This window comes from Pelophylax lessonae, assembly GCF_965119305.1.
Source record: "Pelophylax lessonae genome assembly, chromosome: 13".
Classification (NCBI taxonomy): domain Eukaryota; kingdom Metazoa; phylum Chordata; class Amphibia; order Anura; family Ranidae; genus Pelophylax; species Pelophylax lessonae.
In genome coordinates, this window is record NC_138780.1 from 143,557,763 (window position 1) to 143,578,241 (window position 20,479).

At 41.3% G+C, this 20,479-nt stretch overlaps 1 protein-coding gene across 2 annotated transcripts in view; it reads right to left on the reverse strand.

Moving 5' to 3' along the window:
- Positions 1-20,479, reverse strand: part of CCDC175 (coiled-coil domain containing 175) — an 87,096-nt gene that overhangs the window by 10,299 nt on the left and 56,318 nt on the right. For both annotated transcript variants that reach the window (XM_082274837.1, XM_082274836.1), the window contains exons 9-16: positions 14,647-14,783; positions 13,937-14,047; positions 13,780-13,851; positions 10,976-11,111; positions 10,203-10,334; positions 7,635-7,773; positions 4,062-4,141; positions 2,649-2,801 (exon numbers count right to left, since the gene is read on the reverse strand). In XM_082274837.1, the coding sequence (XP_082130963.1) occupies positions 2,649-2,801; positions 4,062-4,141; positions 7,635-7,773; positions 10,203-10,334; positions 10,976-11,111; positions 13,780-13,851; positions 13,937-14,047; positions 14,647-14,783 (960 nt within the window). The remainder of the gene's footprint in view (positions 1-2,648; positions 2,802-4,061; positions 4,142-7,634; positions 7,774-10,202; positions 10,335-10,975; positions 11,112-13,779; positions 13,852-13,936; positions 14,048-14,646; positions 14,784-20,479) is intronic.

Consider the following 20,479-nt stretch of genomic DNA (forward strand, 5'->3'; position numbering starts at 1 on the left):
TATGTCCATGTACAGTATAGTATGCACTCAATACTTGGTCGGGGCTCATTTTGCATGAATTTCTGCATCAATGCGGCGTGGCATGGAGGCGATCAGCCTGTGGCACTGCTGAGGTGTTATGGAAGCCCAGGTTGCTTTGATAGCGGCCTTCAGCTCATCTGCATTGTTGGGTCTGGTGTCTCTCATCTTCCTCTTGACAATACCCCGCAGATTCTCTATGGGATTTAGTTCAGGCGAGTTTGCTGGTCAATCATGCACAGTGATACCATGATCATCATTAAACCAGGTATTGGTACTTTTGGCAGGTGCCGAGTCCTGCTGGAAAATAAAATCAGCATCTCCATAAAGCTGGTCAGCAGAGGGAAGCATGAAGTGCTCTAGAATTTCCTGGTAGAGGGCTGTGCTCATTTTGGACTTAATAAAACACAGTGGACCAACACCAGTGGATGACATGGCTCCCCAAATTGTCACTGACTGTGAAAAATTTAGCATTTCATTTGAAAGTCAAGGTCCCAGAGTCTGGAGGAAGAGTGGAGAGGCTCAGAATCCACGTTGCATGAGGTCCAGTGTGAAGTTTCCATGGTCAGTGATGATTTGGGGAGCCATGTTATCTGCTGGTGTTGGTCCAATGTGTTTTATTTATCAAGTCCAAAGTAAGCGCAGTCCTCAACCAGCAAATTCTAGAGCACTTTATGTCTTCCTCTGCTGACCAGCTTTATGAAGATGCAGATTTCATTTTCTAGCAGGAATTGGCACCTGCCCAACAATGCAGACAAGCTGAACGCTGCTATCAAAGCAACCTGGGCTTCCATAACACCTCAGCAGTACCACAGGCTGATCGCCTCCATGCCATGCTGCATTAATGCAGTAATTTTGTGCAAAAGAAGCCCCGACCAAGCATTGAGTGCATACTATACTGTACATGGACATATTTTTAGTAAACCCAACATTTCTGCATTTAAAATCCTTTTTTTTTTTTTTTTTTATTGGTTTTATGTAATATTCAAATTTTCTGTGATACTGAATTTTGGGTTTTCACTAGCTGTAAGCCATAATCATCAAATATATCACTCTGTGTGTAGTGCATCCATATAAAATATATGAGTTTCACTTTTTGAATTGAATTACTGAAATAAATTAACTTTTTGATGATATTCTAATTTTATGAGCTGCACTTGTATAATCAAACTAGCCGGGAGATACATACAGAATATTGTAGGGCATAAAGTATACAATAATCCTTTGAGAGTCATTGAAAATATGTTCTGCATTTATAAGAGAAAGCCAGGACCATGTAAAACGTAAGCCACCAACCACCACTGTCCTAATGTATGTACAGATCAGGTCTTTGAATGAGGCTGAGCACTTAGTATAAGGACGTGAATGAAGAGTCACCCTCCTCACTTTTATATTTATTTTATTTTATTTATTTCAGGTACTTATATAGCGCTGTCAATTTACGCAGCGCTTTACATATACATTGCACATTCACATCAGTCCCTGCCCTCAAAGGGCTTACAATCTATGGTCCCTAACTCACATACATACACAGTAGGGCCAGTTTTTTTTTTATACAGGATCCAATTAACCTACCAGCATGTCTTTAGAGTGTGGGAGGAAACCGGAGTGCCCGTAGGAAACCCACGCAGGCACAGGGAGAACATGTAAACTCCAGCCAGGTAGTGTCGTTCTTGGGATTCGAACCAGCGACCCTCTTGCTGCTAGGTGAATGTGCTAACCACTGTGCCACCCCCATATCATTCTCATTAAAGCTGAAACACAGTGATAAGCAAATATTGCCTAAATTCAAGAGCCATGTGTATTCTTACTTGAATCTTGGTGTGCTTTGTGAATTTCTTCCTGATCTGTGTAATCCAGTATGAAATTTTGCCTCTGTGCAGGAGCTTCCTGTAATCGAGACCAGTCACTGCTGCTCTCTCTCCTTGAACAGGGTGACTGGTCTTGTCTCCGCCCCCTCCAATAGTTTTCTGCAGGCAGCCAGTAGTGGGTGGGGGCTGCTGGGTCCCTCCCACAGCTCTGCTCTCTGCACAGGTTACATACAGCGCGATGAGGATGTTACTTTAACTTTATAAGGTAAAAGCTGTGCATTTGGTGCACACAAAGTGGATTTACAGTTTATAATTTGTGGCTATTGAGGAATATATATAAATACATTTTTTGTGCCTGGAATTCAGCTTTAATATGCTGGTGACAGATTGCTATGGAGCCCTCTCTTTTATATTAAGACCCACTCATGTCTAGGTATGTTTCATCCCTTGGATACATAAGATACCCATTAGCTAGAAAAGATACCAACTGGGAGATTTACTAAAACTGGTGCACACGGAATCTGGTTACTATGCACTGCTGCACCAATCAGCTTCTATGTTTTATTGTCAAAGCTTAATTGAACAAGCTGAAGTTAGAAGCTGATTGGTTACTATGCACAGCTACACCAGATTCTGTGTTCACTGTACCAGTTTTAGTACGTGTCCCCTTAAGTCTTTTATTACACTGTAGCAATACTTTAACTATATACAGTAGTAAACTGGTACATTTGTAGAACACAAAAAGTATTAAATTAAAAAAAAAAACAGTTTATGTTTAAGTATATACAGTATATACTACCAAAACCCCCAAAAACTCACCAGCTTCAGTCTGCAGTTTTCCATAATAACAAGCTCAAGTTTTCTGTTTATTTCATAGATGTCTCTGTCAATCTGCTTTATGTTTCCAAGATCATTCTGAAGCTTATTAAATGCAGAAGTTCTAAGTGCCTTTAAAGAGTCCTTCTTAGATTCCTGGAAAAGTTACTTTAATTAGAAAAATTATTCTTACACTACAAGGGTAAGGTCACCTTTTCCAAAAAATGAAAAGACGAAGTAACTCCAAACATCCTGGCCACCCTTCCGGACCCCACTGAACATAGCGGCTGTGATGATCCAGACTGCTGGTTTAGCAGTCAGTACACCATAATCCACAGCTATGGAGTGTTTATCCAACATAATGCTAGTAATGGTAAGTGGTAATTGGTGAGTGCAACCACTGCTGGGACACCCTACCAGAAGAAGCAGCCTCAGATGCGCTTCTAATTGGTTAGCACGGTCACATGGTTGCGCTGACCACTGAGTGCTTTCCATTGTGATTATTGTGATGGAAACTCCAGGGCTGTGTATTGTGGGGAAAAGTGTGTGGACCGTTACACTGGCAGAACTGGGCATCACGGCCAATATGTACAGTGGGGTTCGGAGTGGAGGCCAGGATATTTGGCGTTACCCTTTAATACAAAAACCACTGTAGTATTGAATTTTAGGAACTGCATAAGGTTGACATTTATAATATTATTCGGTATATGAATTTATTTTTTATTATTTCACACAGATTTTTAATATATTTTTCTATATTTACATATGAAGGCTAACTGTGACAACCTGTGACAGTTACAGTGGTTAGGGCAAACCAAAACTGACAGGGCTGCTCACAAGGTCAGCTTTTATTTATATGGTTTAAACATTTTTTTTTGGAATAGAAAAAGAAACTGTAATTTGTTTGCTGGTTACTTAAAGTCCTTTTAACATTTACCACTACATGTCCACCTAAATCTACCCTTCTCCACGGGTGACATAGTTTCTGTGTGATTTCACTGCAATATGAACAGCGTTGTCACTCAGTTAAAGGAAGTAGAAAAAGTACAGATTTACTGGCAAGTCCAATACATAATAAAACTATGACCTAGAAAAACAAAATCTGCTGTTAATATTAGTGTCAGATTGCATCACATACTGTATCTCATTTATAAATTTACCCATACCTCCACTTTAAAGGGCCAGTCCACTAAAATATGATTTTTTGGTAGAGGGGTATGCTGAGAGGTAAATCATTGCCTATATAAAAAAATAGAATCCGCAAAAAGGATAGAGCACAGCGAGGCTTTCTTTAAATCAGCACACTACAGCAGAAAAAAAGCTTTGGCACATTTCGCAGTACAGGCTTCTCTGCCAAATAACTAGAAGGTAAATGCTCACCTAAGGCCTGTAGTGTGATACAACCCTTACACTTACCTTTATCTTTATGATAGCCTCAATGTCCTTAGTAATTTTACTGATGGACTGCTCCAACGATTTCTGTCTGCTTCTAAGTTCTGCAAAGAAAAAATGTAATTCACTGTATTGTTTACTTTTTTTTTTGTTCAATTCAACCAAAGCCGACCATACATAGATCATAATTCAGCCAGTTCAACAGGGGCTGGCCAAATTTTGATCCGTGTATTGGCACCCTGGTTGTACAGAAGTTGATCTACCGATCGACTGTACAAGCAGCCTGTCGAGTTTTTCCTGGCTATAGAAAAATAAAAATACATGCGCTTAGTGAAAAATGACTATAAAATTATTATGAATAATGATTAATAATTAGTGAGGTGAAGCAACTGCACTCACAATATTGTACACAGCAATAATAGAAAATTGAAATTTAACAGTGTTGCGCTGCCATATGTGTATAATGCACAACTCAAACTAGGGATCGACCAATTATCGGCAATGCTAATAAATCAGGGGCCGATATGCACTTTCCCCGATATATCGGAATCGGCCCCGAAGGTTACCGATATTGCCAATATTTCGGGAAAGTGTATGTACCGGAGTGATGCCTGCAGCTAGAGGCATCACCCCGGTACTGGCGTCCATAGCCGACGGTCGGCTGTCTTGTAATGACAACCGATGCGGCTGAGAAGCCGTTCAGCTGTCGTTACAAGGAGCGGGCGGGGACGTCCCCCCCTCCCGCCGCCTTCCGCGGTTCACCCGGGTCTCCCGTCCCACTGGGAGACCCGGGCTTCCTACCTGCACGGCCGCCGAAGAGAAGACCCGATCAAAGTGTGATTGCAAGAATGTAGTGCACCAGATAAGAAAAAGTGTTATTCACATAAAGATTGAGTCCACAAAAAAAAAAAAAAAAAAAGTCCATTAGGTAGTGATCCAAATAGTGCCACCAGAGCCCTGCGCGGGCCTGTTTTTTTAAACCCACACCCGCTGAATGTATGACCAGGATCGCCCGCACCGCACTCGCAATGTTTGTGTCCAATCTCGCCCGCACCCGCAATGTTTGTGTCCAATCCCGTGAACTTTATCTCAGTGCTGGCCCTTATCTGCAGTCAAAGCCCTTATCTTATAATGCTGTATTATGATGCTGAAAAAAGGTCTTAGAGTTAGAGGCTCATCATGCTCCATACCCCGAGAAGAGTAACCAGAGCTGGCGGAGCGAGGTCAGGGAAGACTTTTCTTCTTTGCCCCCCTCCTTTTCCTGTGTAATGGTTCGGTCTGGCACTGTATCAGCGTTGGTTATTGGCTGTGCTGGGGAAGGAAGGAACCATAGCTGCGGGGAGAGCATGCACAAGTACAGTGAGTCCTTATATCATAGAGATCCCCGCGGGTCTCCCGCAAAAGTTCCTGACTGCCCGCACTCGCCCGCAGCAATGGGAAAACCGCCCGCACCCGCGAGATTTGCGGCGGGTCCCACGGGAGCCCGCACCCAATGCAGCCCTCTACCAGGTGGCTCTTATTCCAACTTCAGTGAATTAACACCCAGTGCTCCCCTTCCAGTTCAAACACAACTAGCCTCTTACCAGAATCTCAGACCTATCAAGGTCATTAACCGCCTTAGTGAACTTCACCTCTCACTTTAGGTTTGGGCTAGCTTTCACTTCTCCAATCCTCCTTTAGTGCAACTGCCTCTTGGAAGAAGTCTGTTAAGACGAAACGTACATCAAGCAAGGCACAGGAAATATCGGTGACGTCAGCACGCCCATGGAGGGTGTAGGATGGATTGTTTCTTTTTTAATGCTTGTTTTTATTCCCGCTGCTGTAAGCAGATTTTTAATAAGCCCTCTTTGATTTTACTGGATGTTGCGCAATGAGCTTCTTTTCGCATTGTTATGTGGATTCATCTGGTCTGAGACTGTCCTGGATGAGCCTGTGAGGTGCTTCCCAGCATTGCTATCTTAATGGATGATTGGAGAAGGGAAAGCTAGCCCAAACCTAAAGTGAGGGGTCAAGCTTACTAAGGTGGTTAATGACCTTGATAGGTCTGAGATTCTGGTAAGAGGCTATGTGTGTTTGAACTGGAAGGGGAGCACTGGGTGTTAATTCACTGAAGTTGGAATGAGAGCCACCTGGCACTATTTGGATTACTACCTAATGGACTCTTTTTTGGACTCAATCTTTATGTGAATAATATAATATGAATATTTACTTATCTTGTGTACTACATTCTTGCAATCACACTGCATGATTATATTTGTTTTGTGGTGTCTGAACTAATATTATTGGTTTAGACAACATTTATACACGTTTGAGTTAGTGATCGACCAATATAGTTTTTTTATTGCCGATACTTTGGTCATCGGATATTGGTATCGGCCGATATTTTCGGACATTTAAAAAAACATTTTTTTTTATTTAGATTTTTTCACAGGTACTCTGGCGGAGGGATCTGGGGGTCTAAAAGATCACAAACTCCTCCTCTGCACTTAAAAGCATTTTAAAACACCAAGTTTGGCTGTTTTGAATGCTCACATTTTTTTTAATTTGGCGCCGAGTACCCGGAAGTGATGTCATGACATCACTTCCGGGTTTTTTACATGGAGACCCGATCAGAACTGAATGCAGCTTTGATCGGGTCTTCTCTTCGGCGGCCGTGCAGGTAGGATGCCGGGGTCTCCCGATGGGACGGGAGACCCGGGCGAGCCGCGGAAGGTTCTCAGCCACATCGGTTGTCATTACAAGACAGCCAACTGTCGGCTATGGACGCCGATCCCGGGGTGATACCTCTAGCTGCAGGCATCACTCCGGTAGATGCACTTTCCCAAAATATCGGCAATATCGGTAACCTCTGGGGCCGATTCCGATATATCGGGGGAAAGTGCATATCGGCCCCTGATATATCGGCATTGCCGATAATGGGTCGATCCCTAGTTTGAGTTGTGCATTATACACATATGGCAGCGCAACGCTGTGAAATTTCAATTTTCCTGGCTATAGCCGGCAGCACTGATCATTGTTTTCTAATACTGGGAAATCTCCCTGCCATCAGAACACAATACCACAGCGGGAGGATTCCACCATCCACATCAAACGTGTGAATGAGAGAATCCGATCTTTTTTTTTTTCGTTCAACCTGGTGGCTTAGTGTAAATCAAAAGAGTTTGACAGAATTTTGCCATTTTTGAGAAAGGAATTAGGTCAACAGGAAAGGGGAAATGTAAGTAATTGAGAGAAAAGAGAGAAAAAGACCACCCAAGTACCACACATATAATTTTAAGACACCATCAGAGAAAAATATATTTCCCAAATAATTGGACCTTTGCAGGTACATACAGAGACAACACTTGTTCTAAAACTATATACAATACTTTATTTATACAAAGTTTTTAAAACCTATTTGAATCTGAACTGATACTAAAAAATGACAATTGTCTATCAAATCTGAACATAATCGTTCTGGGAGAACTGGATGCTAGAAAACAAAAAAAGGGCCTATAATACTTATGTCTAATGCTGACTAGCATTTATTTGTATTTTTACTTTATTTCAGTCTCTTTTCTGCTACTGTATTTGGACCATATCACTGTACGCTCTCACCTCCAGCATTTTTCTTTAAATCCTCATAGTCTGTATTCTCTTTATTGTAGGTGTCTTCAGCCTCCTTCATAATAAGAATGTTATGGGCTAGTTTTTCTTGCTCATTTTCTAGATGTTTAATACAAACTTGAACTTTCTCCTTTAAAGTCAACATTAAAAAAAATGCAGTTAGACTTTTTTTTATGATTTACTAAAACCTGTACTCGGGGAGTATGGTTCCCTGGCTGTCATGTTGATTCATTGTCTTCACTACTTTCTGAATCACTAACGCAGAAAAAATATGCTGCATTCTAACATACTGCTCTAAGCTCACTTTCAATTTTCTAATCTGTATACGGATTATAGGTCAGTTACCTTAACCTCACCCTCAACCAGAGACAGTCAGGACAATTAGCATTTTCATTAGGAGAATTTTTAGAGGTTTTAAATATATTTTCTCCTTACTTCGGGACTAATACAAAAATCATACATTTGAGTTAGGGTAATATGAAATATTTCATATGATAATTTGGCATTTTTATTTCAAGCCAGCAGGTGGCGCTCTAGGCCCATTTTCACATATTTTCTAGGCTATGAAACTTACTTTTCTGAAAGAAGTTTGTTGTTTACAGAGCTCAAAACTCAAGAAGAAATTTTAAAATGAGCTAGTGGAGTGATTTTGTACAACTCTCTTGCTTTCTTCAGACAGCTCTGTATGGGGTTTTAATCAGAGAGAGGCAGTCTGAAGGAAAGCAGCTTCTGCTGTCCTCAGTTTAGAAAAAAGCTGAACCTCAGCCAGATTAAAAAAAAAAACACACCAATTGATGCAGAGGTGTGCTCTTAAGTATTAAAATGTATTTTTAAAATGCAGCTAGAGTGAGTATATGAATCTATTCTGGCATCACTCTTGTAATCACTTGTACAGCAGCACTTGGGCTGGGAGAGCTTTAGCACCCAATCAGTGCACATAAACTTGGAAGGAACATTCTGCGAGGAGGAGGGAGGAGAGCAGATCCATTGCTCTCCTCCACTTGCTGCTGCTCCTTTATTGTCCAATCACAGGCTTGGGGCAGGGATGTAACCCAGCTGTATTAGACAAAGTCACCGTTTTGGTTGTGCTGTCTGAGACCTTATGATAGGCTTGATGTTACAGAACACACTATGACTGAATTTATTAGATGGCTGAAACAAGGGGCTTTTGCCTAAAATGCACTAATAAAAATGTTAGGCAAATGGCTCAATACTAATTTTAAATACACATTTGTAAGGTTTACCACTTTACCTGTTCAGCCAGCCTTGTGATCTATAAACCTTTAACAGTGCAAAGCCAGATGGGTGACACATGTAGTTCCTGATTAAACAATTCATCTTTTGGTTAAGCATTGCAGCTTCCCAAGTTAACCTTCTCACTGGACAGTGAATCAGCATCACTAACTTTGTTAAAACGGTCATTGGGCATCCCCAAATCTGCCCACACAAATCTAAAAGCCACTTTTACTTACTTCCCTGAACACTCAGTCACAGGACATGCCGGGTTCCAAATATTCTATATTCTGAACTGCACACTAGTAAGGCTCTTTTTAGGGGCTCACATCACTGCCTGGGTGACATGAAGACTTTCCATTGACTGTCCATCAGCAGGGGCGCCACAAGTTCCAGAACACTGCAGTAATGAAATTACAGAACCACAAATGGTGGCAAGAAGACCAGTCCTCAATGGAATGGGGGTACGTATGCCCAGATATAGGCTTTAACTGAACAAAGAGCTGTAATCCTAAACAAAAAAAAAAGTGCTCTTATGCTGGCCATACGCCTGTCGAAAAATTGTTCGAAAATCTGTCATTTGGTCCAATCGTCCGTTTTTTTGTCCAGTTAATGGGCACAAATAGAAAATCGTTTTCAACTTTTCAGAGCCGAAAAATCGAAGGAACAGTTTTGAAAATCTGCCCGCCGATCGATAAACGAATGATGAATTGAAAGGTTAATGTGTTTCTCGGTCGACCTGTTTGCAATAAGTATATGTGACAAACTGAATTATGTCCATTGAACGATTTATCGCTCGAAATTCGATCATTACATGATGGCACGATCGTCCGCTCTCAGTGCCGATTTTTCATTTTTCGAAATTGAGTTTGCCCGATATTTCGGCTAGTGTATGGCCAGCATTAATGATTAGCATAGGTGCACATATCACAAGAATGTAAACTGAAGTGACACACCACTGCTAAAAGATCCAGATGTGACTTTATCCAAATAAGTGGGGAGGACAATCCAAAAAGTATCAAACACATTTCAGGGGTCCAAAAATGGTCCCTTCATCAGGGCTTGAGAATAAAAGCAATGTGAATGGACTAGAGCGGATGTGGACCTTTAATGGTATCTGTCAAATTACTCTCCTCTGCATGTCCGATCCTCCAGGCACACACTGCCCACATTTCACACTAATGATTGGCCAAAATTACAAACCATTTGTCAGGTACAACAGCACAAAATTATATGTATCAATCATGTATTTAGCTGTTTGCTTGCAATTTCAATTCAAGATTCTTCACCAGTGCTCTTTGACTTCACTTCCACCTCTGATCTCACCTCCAGTGTCTTTATCTGTTCCTTGAGATTCTGTTCTTCAGTTAAATATTCCTTACTTGCATTATCCAGTTCTTCACTTATCCTGTAGATCTCTTTGTCCCATTTCTCAATTTCACCCTGGAGACGTTTGCCCTAGATACAGGAACATTATGAATTATTACACGGGTTCAGTATCTAGGCATCAAGTCACCATCATCTTGCATTATACTTAAAATCATACTGGTTCTATGTTACATACACACTTGTCTATGTGAATCTTCTGTAATTATTCAAAGTGCCTGAAGGTTCACTTTGATTAAAATGAATTCAGTCAAGAGATTCTAGGAGGTCATTCTGAGGTTTTTCTTATATGGTATAATAAAAGTCTGTACATATAAAGTTAAATGTGCGTGTAGGTATGGACAAACAGCAAACCCTTCTTCACTGTACTGCAACATGGTTATTTCTTACTGCTCCAAGACAAAAAGCAGTTGTATCGCAGCCTTATACTGTGGAAAAGAGGATCCACTACTAAGTGATAGCTTAGAATAATGGATGGACTGGGTTTTTTTTCTCACGGATCTCATTAGAGAGGGATCACTTACCACCATGCTTTGCATTTCAAGCAAATTTTTCCTTTGCCAAAAACGTATAAACAGCTTTAGACCCAAGGACATTAGAGACACATTTGCATGCGTTACAGCACACTAATCTGAATTGCCACTAAAACACATATAAGTTTAAAACATGTTAGGGTGTGAAAGAGCCTCTAAGTAAATGTATTTTGGTCTCACCTCTGAAGTCAAGTACATTTGCTTATTTTGTCCTGCTGTTATTCTTTGTTTTAATTCTTTCAATATGGCTTTCTCAGACAATTTCCACAGCTCCATCTGTTTTGTCACTTCCTCTTTTTTAACCTGAATTGCCATTCTGGATTGAAGAATAAAAGAAACAACATTCAGATGGTAGGGTCAGAATTTGGCATAAACAACATGAAAGCATGGATCCATCCTGCCTTGTATCAATGGTTTAGGCTGGTGGTGGTGGTGTAATGGTGTGGGGATCTTTTCTTGGCACACTTTGGGTCCCTTAGTATCAATTAAGCATTGTTTAAATGCCACGGGCTACCTGAGTATTGTTGCTGACCATGTCCATCCCTTTTTGACTACAGTGTACCCATCTTCTAATAGCTACATCCAGCAGGATAATGCACTATGTCACAAAGCTCAAATCATCTCACCACTGGTTTCTTGAATACGACAATGAGTTCACTGTACTCCAATGGCCTCCACAGTCACAGATCTCAATCCAATAGAGCACTTTTGGGATGTGGTGGAACGGGAAATTTGTATCATGGATGTGCAGCCAACAAATCTGCAGCAATTGCGTGATGCTATTATGTCAATATGGACCAAAATCTCTGAGTAATGTTTCCGACACCTTGATGAACCTATGTCACAAAGAATTAAGGCAGTTCTAAAAGGCAAAAGGGGGTCCAACCCGGTACTAGACAAGTGTACCTAATAAAGTGGCCAGTGAGTGTATATCACCTCCATCTGTTCCTATTTTGGTAGGACAGTTTTGATCTCAGGCATACAGTTGGCACAAAGTGGAATAACAGTCATAATCTAACTAAGGTTAAACCTACTCTCACCCCCATTCTAATGCTGGCCATACACTATACGAAAAATTCGTCCAAACGAATTTTCGAAAAACAAACAATCGGCCGTGAGAGCAAACAATAGTGCCATCACGTAATGACCGTTCAATGGACATAAATGAATCAGTTTTTCGCTCGCTTTTTCACATATACCGTACCTAGTGCAAACAGTTTGGTCGAGAAACACATTAACCTTTCATTTTATCATTCGTTCAGCAGAAAATTTCCAAACTTGTCCTTTGTTTTTTTCAGCTTAAAAACGTCACAACCGATTCCTGATTTGTGCCCATTAACTGGCCGAAAAACAAACAAACTGTCCAAATGACTGAATTTTGGTTGATTTTTCGTATAGTGTATGGCCAGCATAAGTCTATTCTATCTAACCCTGTGATAAAAAGATCTGTATACTTATCCATTCTGAAGCCGCTATGGTCACATGATCTCTCAAGTAGCGGCTTCTGTGTAAAGGAGAGATCGCGTACAACACTGCAAATGCCTGGGAGGTGACGTCACCCATAGACTTACTATGGGGCATCCGTTGTCAGCTGTCCCTCCTCTACACTGAAGCCGCCGCTGACAGTTGATCATGGGATCGGACCGGAACAGCTTCAGAATAGGTAAGGTAAGTTAACAGATCTTTACTTTACAGGGTTAAAAAGAATAGGCTTAGAATGGGGGTGGGAGTAGGTTTAAACTTAGTTAGTTTTTAGCTGAACTTCCATTTTAAGCTAACCACGTTACTATTAGGTTGTATAATTTCTGATCTATTGCGTTCAAGGAGATAGTGCTTAAAGAGCCCCTGTCACCAGACAATTTATTTAATCAAAAATCTTCCCGTAAGATTATTTGTGCATTTACCATATTTTTTGCATGCTATTTATTACCTTTATTATCAGTAAAAGACTCCCTTTTGTAAACACCCAAAAGCCCAGAGACTCCTGCTTGGTGCTGCCATCTTGAAGAGTAAAAACACTGCCGCACAGAATTACATTGCATATATGGACCAGCCAGCACAAGTATAAACAAGCAATAGTCAGGGTAAAAAGATGGATACACATATAAAAGTCTCTAGTCCATAATGGTTGGGGGTAATAGGAAAGGCCTGGGATCACCTGTGGCTGCTATCCTCAGAGTTGTGACCGGCTCTGTGTGGATCAAAGGAAAAAATTAGAAAGGAAGGAAGCGCCAGCTAAATGTGGCATCCCAAAGACGTTTTTAATAATAAAGGATTAAAAAAAAAACACTCACAAGAAACAAGAATAATTAAAGCTCATCTGTAGCTGTTGTCTAAGGACGTAAGTCCTTCTGAGCCCTTTATTATTAAAAACGTCTTTGGGATACTACACCATGCGGGCGCTTCCTTCTAGTTTGCTTTTTTCCTGCTGCTGCCATCTTGAATGTGATGTCAGCAGCCCCGGCAGATTTGAAGCTGTCACCCAAGTGAACCTCCATATTATTCCCCTTCACTTCTGCCCTGGCAAATACAGAAACCAACAGATTATGTAGGGAGGTGAAGGGAGAGATGGAAGAGCTGGGCCAGCATAGACAGTAATTAGACACTCCCAAGAGAGGAGAGGAAAGGAGAGGAGAGGAGAGGAGAGGAGAGGAGAGGAGAGGAGAGGAGAGGGCTATGATGTGCAAAGGACAGAATGCACTGTGCTAGGGAATAGTCAAATTTTCTAGCAAATTTAAAAGCACATTGGAAGTGAAAAATATAATCACTTATGGAAAGGAATAAGCATTTAAAATATTTCATTTTTCAGTGCTTTTATCTGCATTTTTTTCAAATTTGGTGTTTGAATGTAAAAATCAAAGCAACACAACAAAGTTTAGAGTCCCAAATTAGATTTTATTCCAAACATATTGCAGATGCTACAGCCGTAAAAGGTTAAGAACCACTGAAATAAGGGAATTGAAAATAAAATTCTAATTCCAGACCTTTTCTGTCTTTCATTTGCCAGATCTTCCTTAGTTTCATCTACTTGTGCAGCAAGGTGTTCTGTATTGACTCTGAAAATAAATTCATGTTAATGTAAAAAAAGAAACAATGTTCTTATTACACATGATGCCAGTGATCTATAGTACAGCAGCTTACCGCATACTCTCTACCAGCTCTTCTGACTTCAAATCCATTTCTGTCAGCTCCCGTCTTAGTTTTCCTAATAGTTCCTGCTTCTCATTGAGGAGATCTCTGGATTTGTCCAGCCTTAGAGAAATAAAAAATAGGAATAGTGATTATAATCTGCTAGCTTACCCTGCTAAGGGCTACCAATCCCAGATGAAACCTGGTTAAAATTAGCAAAATATACTAAAAATGCCATGCTGGAAAAGAGTGAGGTACAGTAATTGTAAACCTTATTTATTTTTACATTAAAATAGTAAACATGTTGTACGTACCTGCTCTGGGCAATGGTACTACACAGAGTAGCCCCTTACCTCCTCTTCTGGAGTCCCCCGTCTGTGCGCTAGGCTCCTCCTCGTCTCCATGTGCCCCCATTGCTAGCCGGTAGCTGAGAGGACACTCATGCGGGCACACTCCCGAGCTGGGCTGTGTGCATCCACAGACAAATACAGTGTAGCCTGCCCACCCCCTCCCCTCTACAGAGTAGAGAGAAGAGAGAAGAGAGAAGAGCTGCAGCCAGACACAGCGATAGATTGAGAAAGGACGCAGGTGAGTGTTTAGGGATGGCTTGGGGGGGGGGGGGGGGTGAGGCACAGGCATTGGCAGGTTTTTTTGCCTTAATGCAGAGAATGCATTAGAGAGAAATGCAGAGAAATATTTACAGAATGAGCAGAAATCCTTACTGTTGTGCTGTGTCTTTCTTCATGGCATGCTGTCTGTCTTCTTCCTCTGATGCAGCCTGGTATTCCTGCTTCAAAGCTTTGTGCCTCTCTTCCATAGACTGATGCAGTATCTCTGCTGTATTCATTTCCTCATCCAGCTTATATAAAATAAAACACAACAGGGTTTAACGAACTCTGATAAGCATCATTAGCATGTAAACCAGATTGATCACATAACCCTGATGCAATTCAAAACCTCCTGTTTTAAAAAAAAAATTTGGGGTTCCCAAGTCAGACAAATGGGAAAGAAAAAAATATCAGGGCCTGTGCTTGGCCACCATACCACCTCAGCATGTCATAGCTGAGCAGGTCTGAGCCATAAAAAAAGCAAATTCTACTATCATGGTGTCAGATAAGCTTCCCTGTCCTTCCCTATGTAGGTAATCTGTACTAACTATCAGACAACATAGTATGGTGGAGAGGAAGGATGCAGACTCAAAATAACGGGTATCAAACATTGGTTTGTAAAAAAATGAATGCAAGAAGAGGCGACAAATTTATTATGATTTGTGGTTAGTACAGCTCCTTATTTTTTTACCAATCCACTGCAGAGCTTCTCAGCGAAGTTGTACCACTGTTAATGGTCTTCATTCCTTGTGCTTGGTCATACAGCAAAAGAATACATGTAAGGGGAAATAGCCATGCGCCCCCTTCCCCCTCCCGAGTAAAGGCGCCTGATTGATCCCTGTCCTGGCTGGCGTGTCCATCAATGAACTCAGAGAAATGGATTTTATGGTAAGTACAAAAATCCCATTTTCTCTTTCGTTCATTGAAGGACACAGCTCTTTATTATTCAGAACCACAGGGATGTCCCCAAGCAGTGTCACAAGCAGGGACAACAGAAAATGCCAAGGCTAATCACAATAGCCAACCAGGTAAACAGGAGCTCAACAAAAAAATACAACTGGAGCCCAACCTGAACAATACACCCCTAAAGAGGGAACAGACCCTCTTAACAGCAGTCTGCAAAACGTTGCAGTCAAAAGACGACCAAGTGGCCGCCTTGCAGACCTGCGCCAGTACTGCTGATGACGGAAGGCCCAAGAAGCACTAAGCGCTCAAGTAGAGTGCGCTGTTACAGGGAGAGGAGGAACCTGACCCCTGATAGAATAGGTCTGAGCCACCGTCTGTCTGATCCATCTGGAAATGGTCACAGAAGAAGCGGACAGCCCTTTTCTTGGCCCGTCCGTAATCAAAAACAGTAAGTCTGACCTCCGAAAAGACTCAGTTGCTGCCAAATACACCCAAATCACCCGAACCACATCCAAGGCATGCAAGGCAAATTCCTTAGGATGTTTTGAGCCTGGGACACAGGGAAGGAAACACAATGTCTTCATTTAAATTGAAATCAGAGACTACCTTAGCGGAAAAAAAAACTGAAGGCCTATAGCAGAGAGGGGAAGTATACCACCTAGGACTGCCCATAGGCGTATCCAAGTCTTTTTTCTGCCTAGTGTCCTACTCCTGTAGGGAGCAATATAATCCTGTGGTTCTGAATAATGGAGAGCTGTGTCCATCAATGAATGAAAGCGAAAGTTATTTTTTAAATACTTACTGATACGCCACACTATTAGAACTCAATTTGGTACCAAACTGTCTTTGTCCTCCTTCACCCTGGAAGAATCTCTCTACATGGAAGGACAAACCAAATTGACCACTACTTTATACAAATGTCTACAAGCAAAAGGAGAAACCACCTTTTGCAATATTATACTGTATACAAAATGGCTCAAATTTATAAGCGGGGTGACAAGTTAACACAATTCAAATTCATACCCCATCTGCAGTATGCTCCAGATAAGCTGCATTGTATAGGTTTCATGCTCCCACACTTAGTGCTATAGGTGTGGTGACCCTCTTGCTGCCATATACAATGTAATCTGGACTTGTCCCCATATCACCAGCTTTTGGGACACTCTACTCTTCATGATGGAAACTCACCTTGGGTTTACTGGCCCTTAAACATCAGAAATCATACAAAGTCTCAATAACTTAGTACAATTAATGCATGACCACATTATGTTTTGTTTATGACTTTTCCAAGCTAGGAAGGCTATACTACTCAAATGGAAAAGTCTTAACCCTTCCAACACGATCACAAGTATCCCACGTAAATAACGGTCTCCCCAGATTTAAAATAATCCACACTGGCACAGCACACTCCAATACATTCCAAAAGATCTGGAAATTGTGGATATATTCAACTGCAGCTCAGGGATCCTGATGTAATTATCTTGGATATGGTTTCTTAGTCCTGTATGGCTTTCTTTCACTGGCCTATTATGTTATAAGCATTATGTGCACTGGGGAGGGAGAGGGTAAATGTGAAGGCTAGTTGACTATGTGTGTGTTATTTTGCGCATCTGTTCTTCTCTTGATATGGGGTCCTGCATGACCCTGACTGTCTTCATATGTCTATATGTGGCAGTTGGTTGGGCTGATTTGTTCCCCCTATACAAATGAAAATTTACAGCTTCAAAAAAGTGTATCTACACCATATCCATAAACTAGGTACAGGTGGGAGCAGGGCGGGCCGCCGGTACTAGAATAAGCAACTCGTGGGGAACCTCTGCTTTGGCGCCCCCCCCTCTCCTGGCGCCCTCAGGTGGCATCAGCATCAGCATAAGGTGGCATCAACATCAGGCTTCTGTGGCTCAGGTGTGTAAAGCATTGACCTGGTTGTCTGTGCACACTTTTACCAAATTCCACAAGATTGACGTGATGGCATCCTCGGGTTGCTTCCTTTGGCCAAAAAGTTTTGAGCGCTGCGGTTTGTGGAAGAGACATGTTTTCTCTTCTTGGGGTGAATTTGTAGTTCTGGGGTTAGCTGCTGTTGGATGAGCTTTTGTTGCCCTGTTGGCCACGTTTTGTTCTGGCCTTGTTGGCATGTTACCATTCTGTTGGTTGCGTCTTTTCCCACTCCTCACACCTGCACTGCTTTGGGACATCCCAATTGTGATGAAACCTGAAAGAGGCTGCGTCTGTCAGAGGACGTAAGAGAAAATAGAATTTTTGTAAGAACTTACCATAAAATTATTTTCTCTGAGTCCTCTGACAGACGCAGCCCCCGCCCCTCTATTTTGGGGTTGTTTGTCTTCCTGTACTGCTTGCTACGAAAATGATTAGTAAGCTCTAAGTGTCTGAGGGTAATGTCGAGAGGGACAGCCCCTAAGGTGTGTCTAGTTAAAGCTTTTTAATGAAGTTTCACTACCTAGCCTGCTCCTGCAAAAAAAATCTGTAGCAATCTGTAACCTGATCTGTAGCAATCAGTGTTTCACTACACACAGGGCCTGATTCACTACATTGTAAAGTACAACTATATATAAAAAAATAATACATTGCTGGACTTTGCACATGTATTCAAAGCTGATTCAAGAATATTTTTGCGCACTTTACTATGATGCAAACTTGCGTGTGTTCATCTGCTAATAAAGTTTGCAGCCATCATCAGGCAATCAGTCACAAAATGTTCATGACGCATGAGCACTTAATATTTGCTAATTTGTACATCCAAGGCATGCAAGGCAAATTCCTGAGGATGTTTGGGCCTGGGACACAGGGAAGACAACACAATGTCTCCATTCAAATTTTTCAATCTTCAAGCTAACTTTTTGTGCATTAATTTTTCATCAGATCAGACAATGGTTATTTCACATCTATGGGTACACTCGGGATGACATGAAGAGGTCTAAGGCTCCGTTCACATCTAGGCGTTTTTGGGGAGTTTTTCTGCTCTAGGATCAGCTCTCAAAACGCCCAACAAGACAATTCCTATTCATTTCAATAGCCCCTGTTCACATCTGAGCGTTTTGACGCTGTTTACAAAACGCCCAACGCTCAAAAAAGTACATGAGCTTCTTTTTGGGCAGATTACAGGCGTTTTCCATTGGTATCTATTCAATCAAAAAACGCCTGCACAAAAAACGCCTGTAAATCGCGGTAAAAATCACGGTAAAATCGCGGTAAAAAACGCGCGAAAACGCTACGTTCAGGTGTGAATGTAGCCTTAGATACAGCAAACCTATATTAAAGGATAAAAGGCCACTATGAAACCTCACTGCAAAATTCTGTCCACAGAAATGTAAATGTCACATCGGTTTAGAAACGCTCATGGATGATAAAATATTAATTGGTGACATTTTCTAAAGCTAGATCTTTTAAAAAAAAAAAAAAAAAAAAAAAATGTACAGCTGACCTCTGGCAAATCTTTTGAAACCATCAAGAACATAAACCCCTTTCTTCCACTTAAAAAGGTTAGGCTTTTTTTTCTGGCTTTAACACTGTGACCACAAGGAATAAACAATCTTCTAGAAGTGGAGACAATAATTCTAATACTTAAAGGGTAAGTTCACCTAACACTGATATTTTATTCTTTAGTAGATATTGGAAAGTTAACCCACCTGCCAATGTTTACATCTTCAAAGAATTTATTGGTGAAATTTCTATGCTAAGTTCCAAGGTCCCTACTGTGGGGAATCCAACTGGAGGTGCTGGAAATGTGAAGCACCCAAAACTTCTAGGTGGTGAAAACAGAGTCAGAATCATGGCAGGGAGATCTCACTATCCTGAACATACACTATAGCCAAAAATGTGCGGACATCTGACCATCACACTTTTAAGGGTCTTCAGGTGGCTGGTTGATCTTCAGTTCAGCAGGTTGTGGAAAATGGAAATTAACTAAGTATCAGTATTAGGTGTCTTCTTTGCAGAGGATACTTTAGCAATAAGGTCACTCTAAGGGAAATTATAATGGCTTTGGGTCAATTTTTTTTAGCTTTTTTTTTTTTTAAATAAAGTTTTCAACTGTTGTTTTTATATTATTATTTTTTTTACTATATATAATTCAGCTGGGTAAGTTGCATGTTTCAGACTGTGTATGTTAGCTTTCACACTGCCTCCATACACTGCACTAAAGTGGTATCAATCTGTTAAAAAATAAAAAATGGACCCCCAGTAGGTTTAAGCCATAATGTGCTAGTATGCACCACATACTAGCACAATATGTTCGACTTACCTATAAGACGGATCCCTCCTGTGGCACACTGTCACCGCTTACAGGGATTCTATCTTTCTTCCGGGTACGCATGCTCCAGCCATTTGAACGCCAGACCTGCGATGACATCACAATCGTGGCACAGCACTCTCAATGGACGGCATACTTGAGTTGAAAGCACAGTGCACATGTGCTGGTGACATCACTGACTGCTACACATTGGAATATCTCCTAAATGTGCTCCTGTACTTACAGGTAAGTCTTATTATAGACTTACCTACATAGGTGGTAAGGATGAATAAAGACACCAGTCCATCCAGTTCAACCTGGGTGGGTGTGTGTTACTGTAAAACTCTTTAATGAATCACAAAATAAAAATCCATTATACTCACAAAAGGAGATAAAACATAGGCATTACAATGACTAAGACAACACCAGACGCATATCCATAGGATAGGACACAACTAACGCATTTCGAGGGCCATGCCCATTTTCTCAGACCTCAGTGTAAGAAAGCATGGCCCTCGAAATGCTTTAGCTGCACCCTATCCAATGGATATGCACCTGGCGGTGTCTTACTCATCGTAATGCCTGTGTTTATCTCATTTTTGAATATAATGGATATTTATTTTTTATTTTTTAATTCCTTAACCACTTGCCGATCGCACTATAGCCAAAAGACAGCTACAGCGCGGTCGTCCAGTTCTTGGAGGGCAGATACATGTGCTTGTTGAGAGTATGGCTGTTACATCTCGGTACCCTCCAAATGGTATACGGTAAACTACTATACAGCAGACTCCG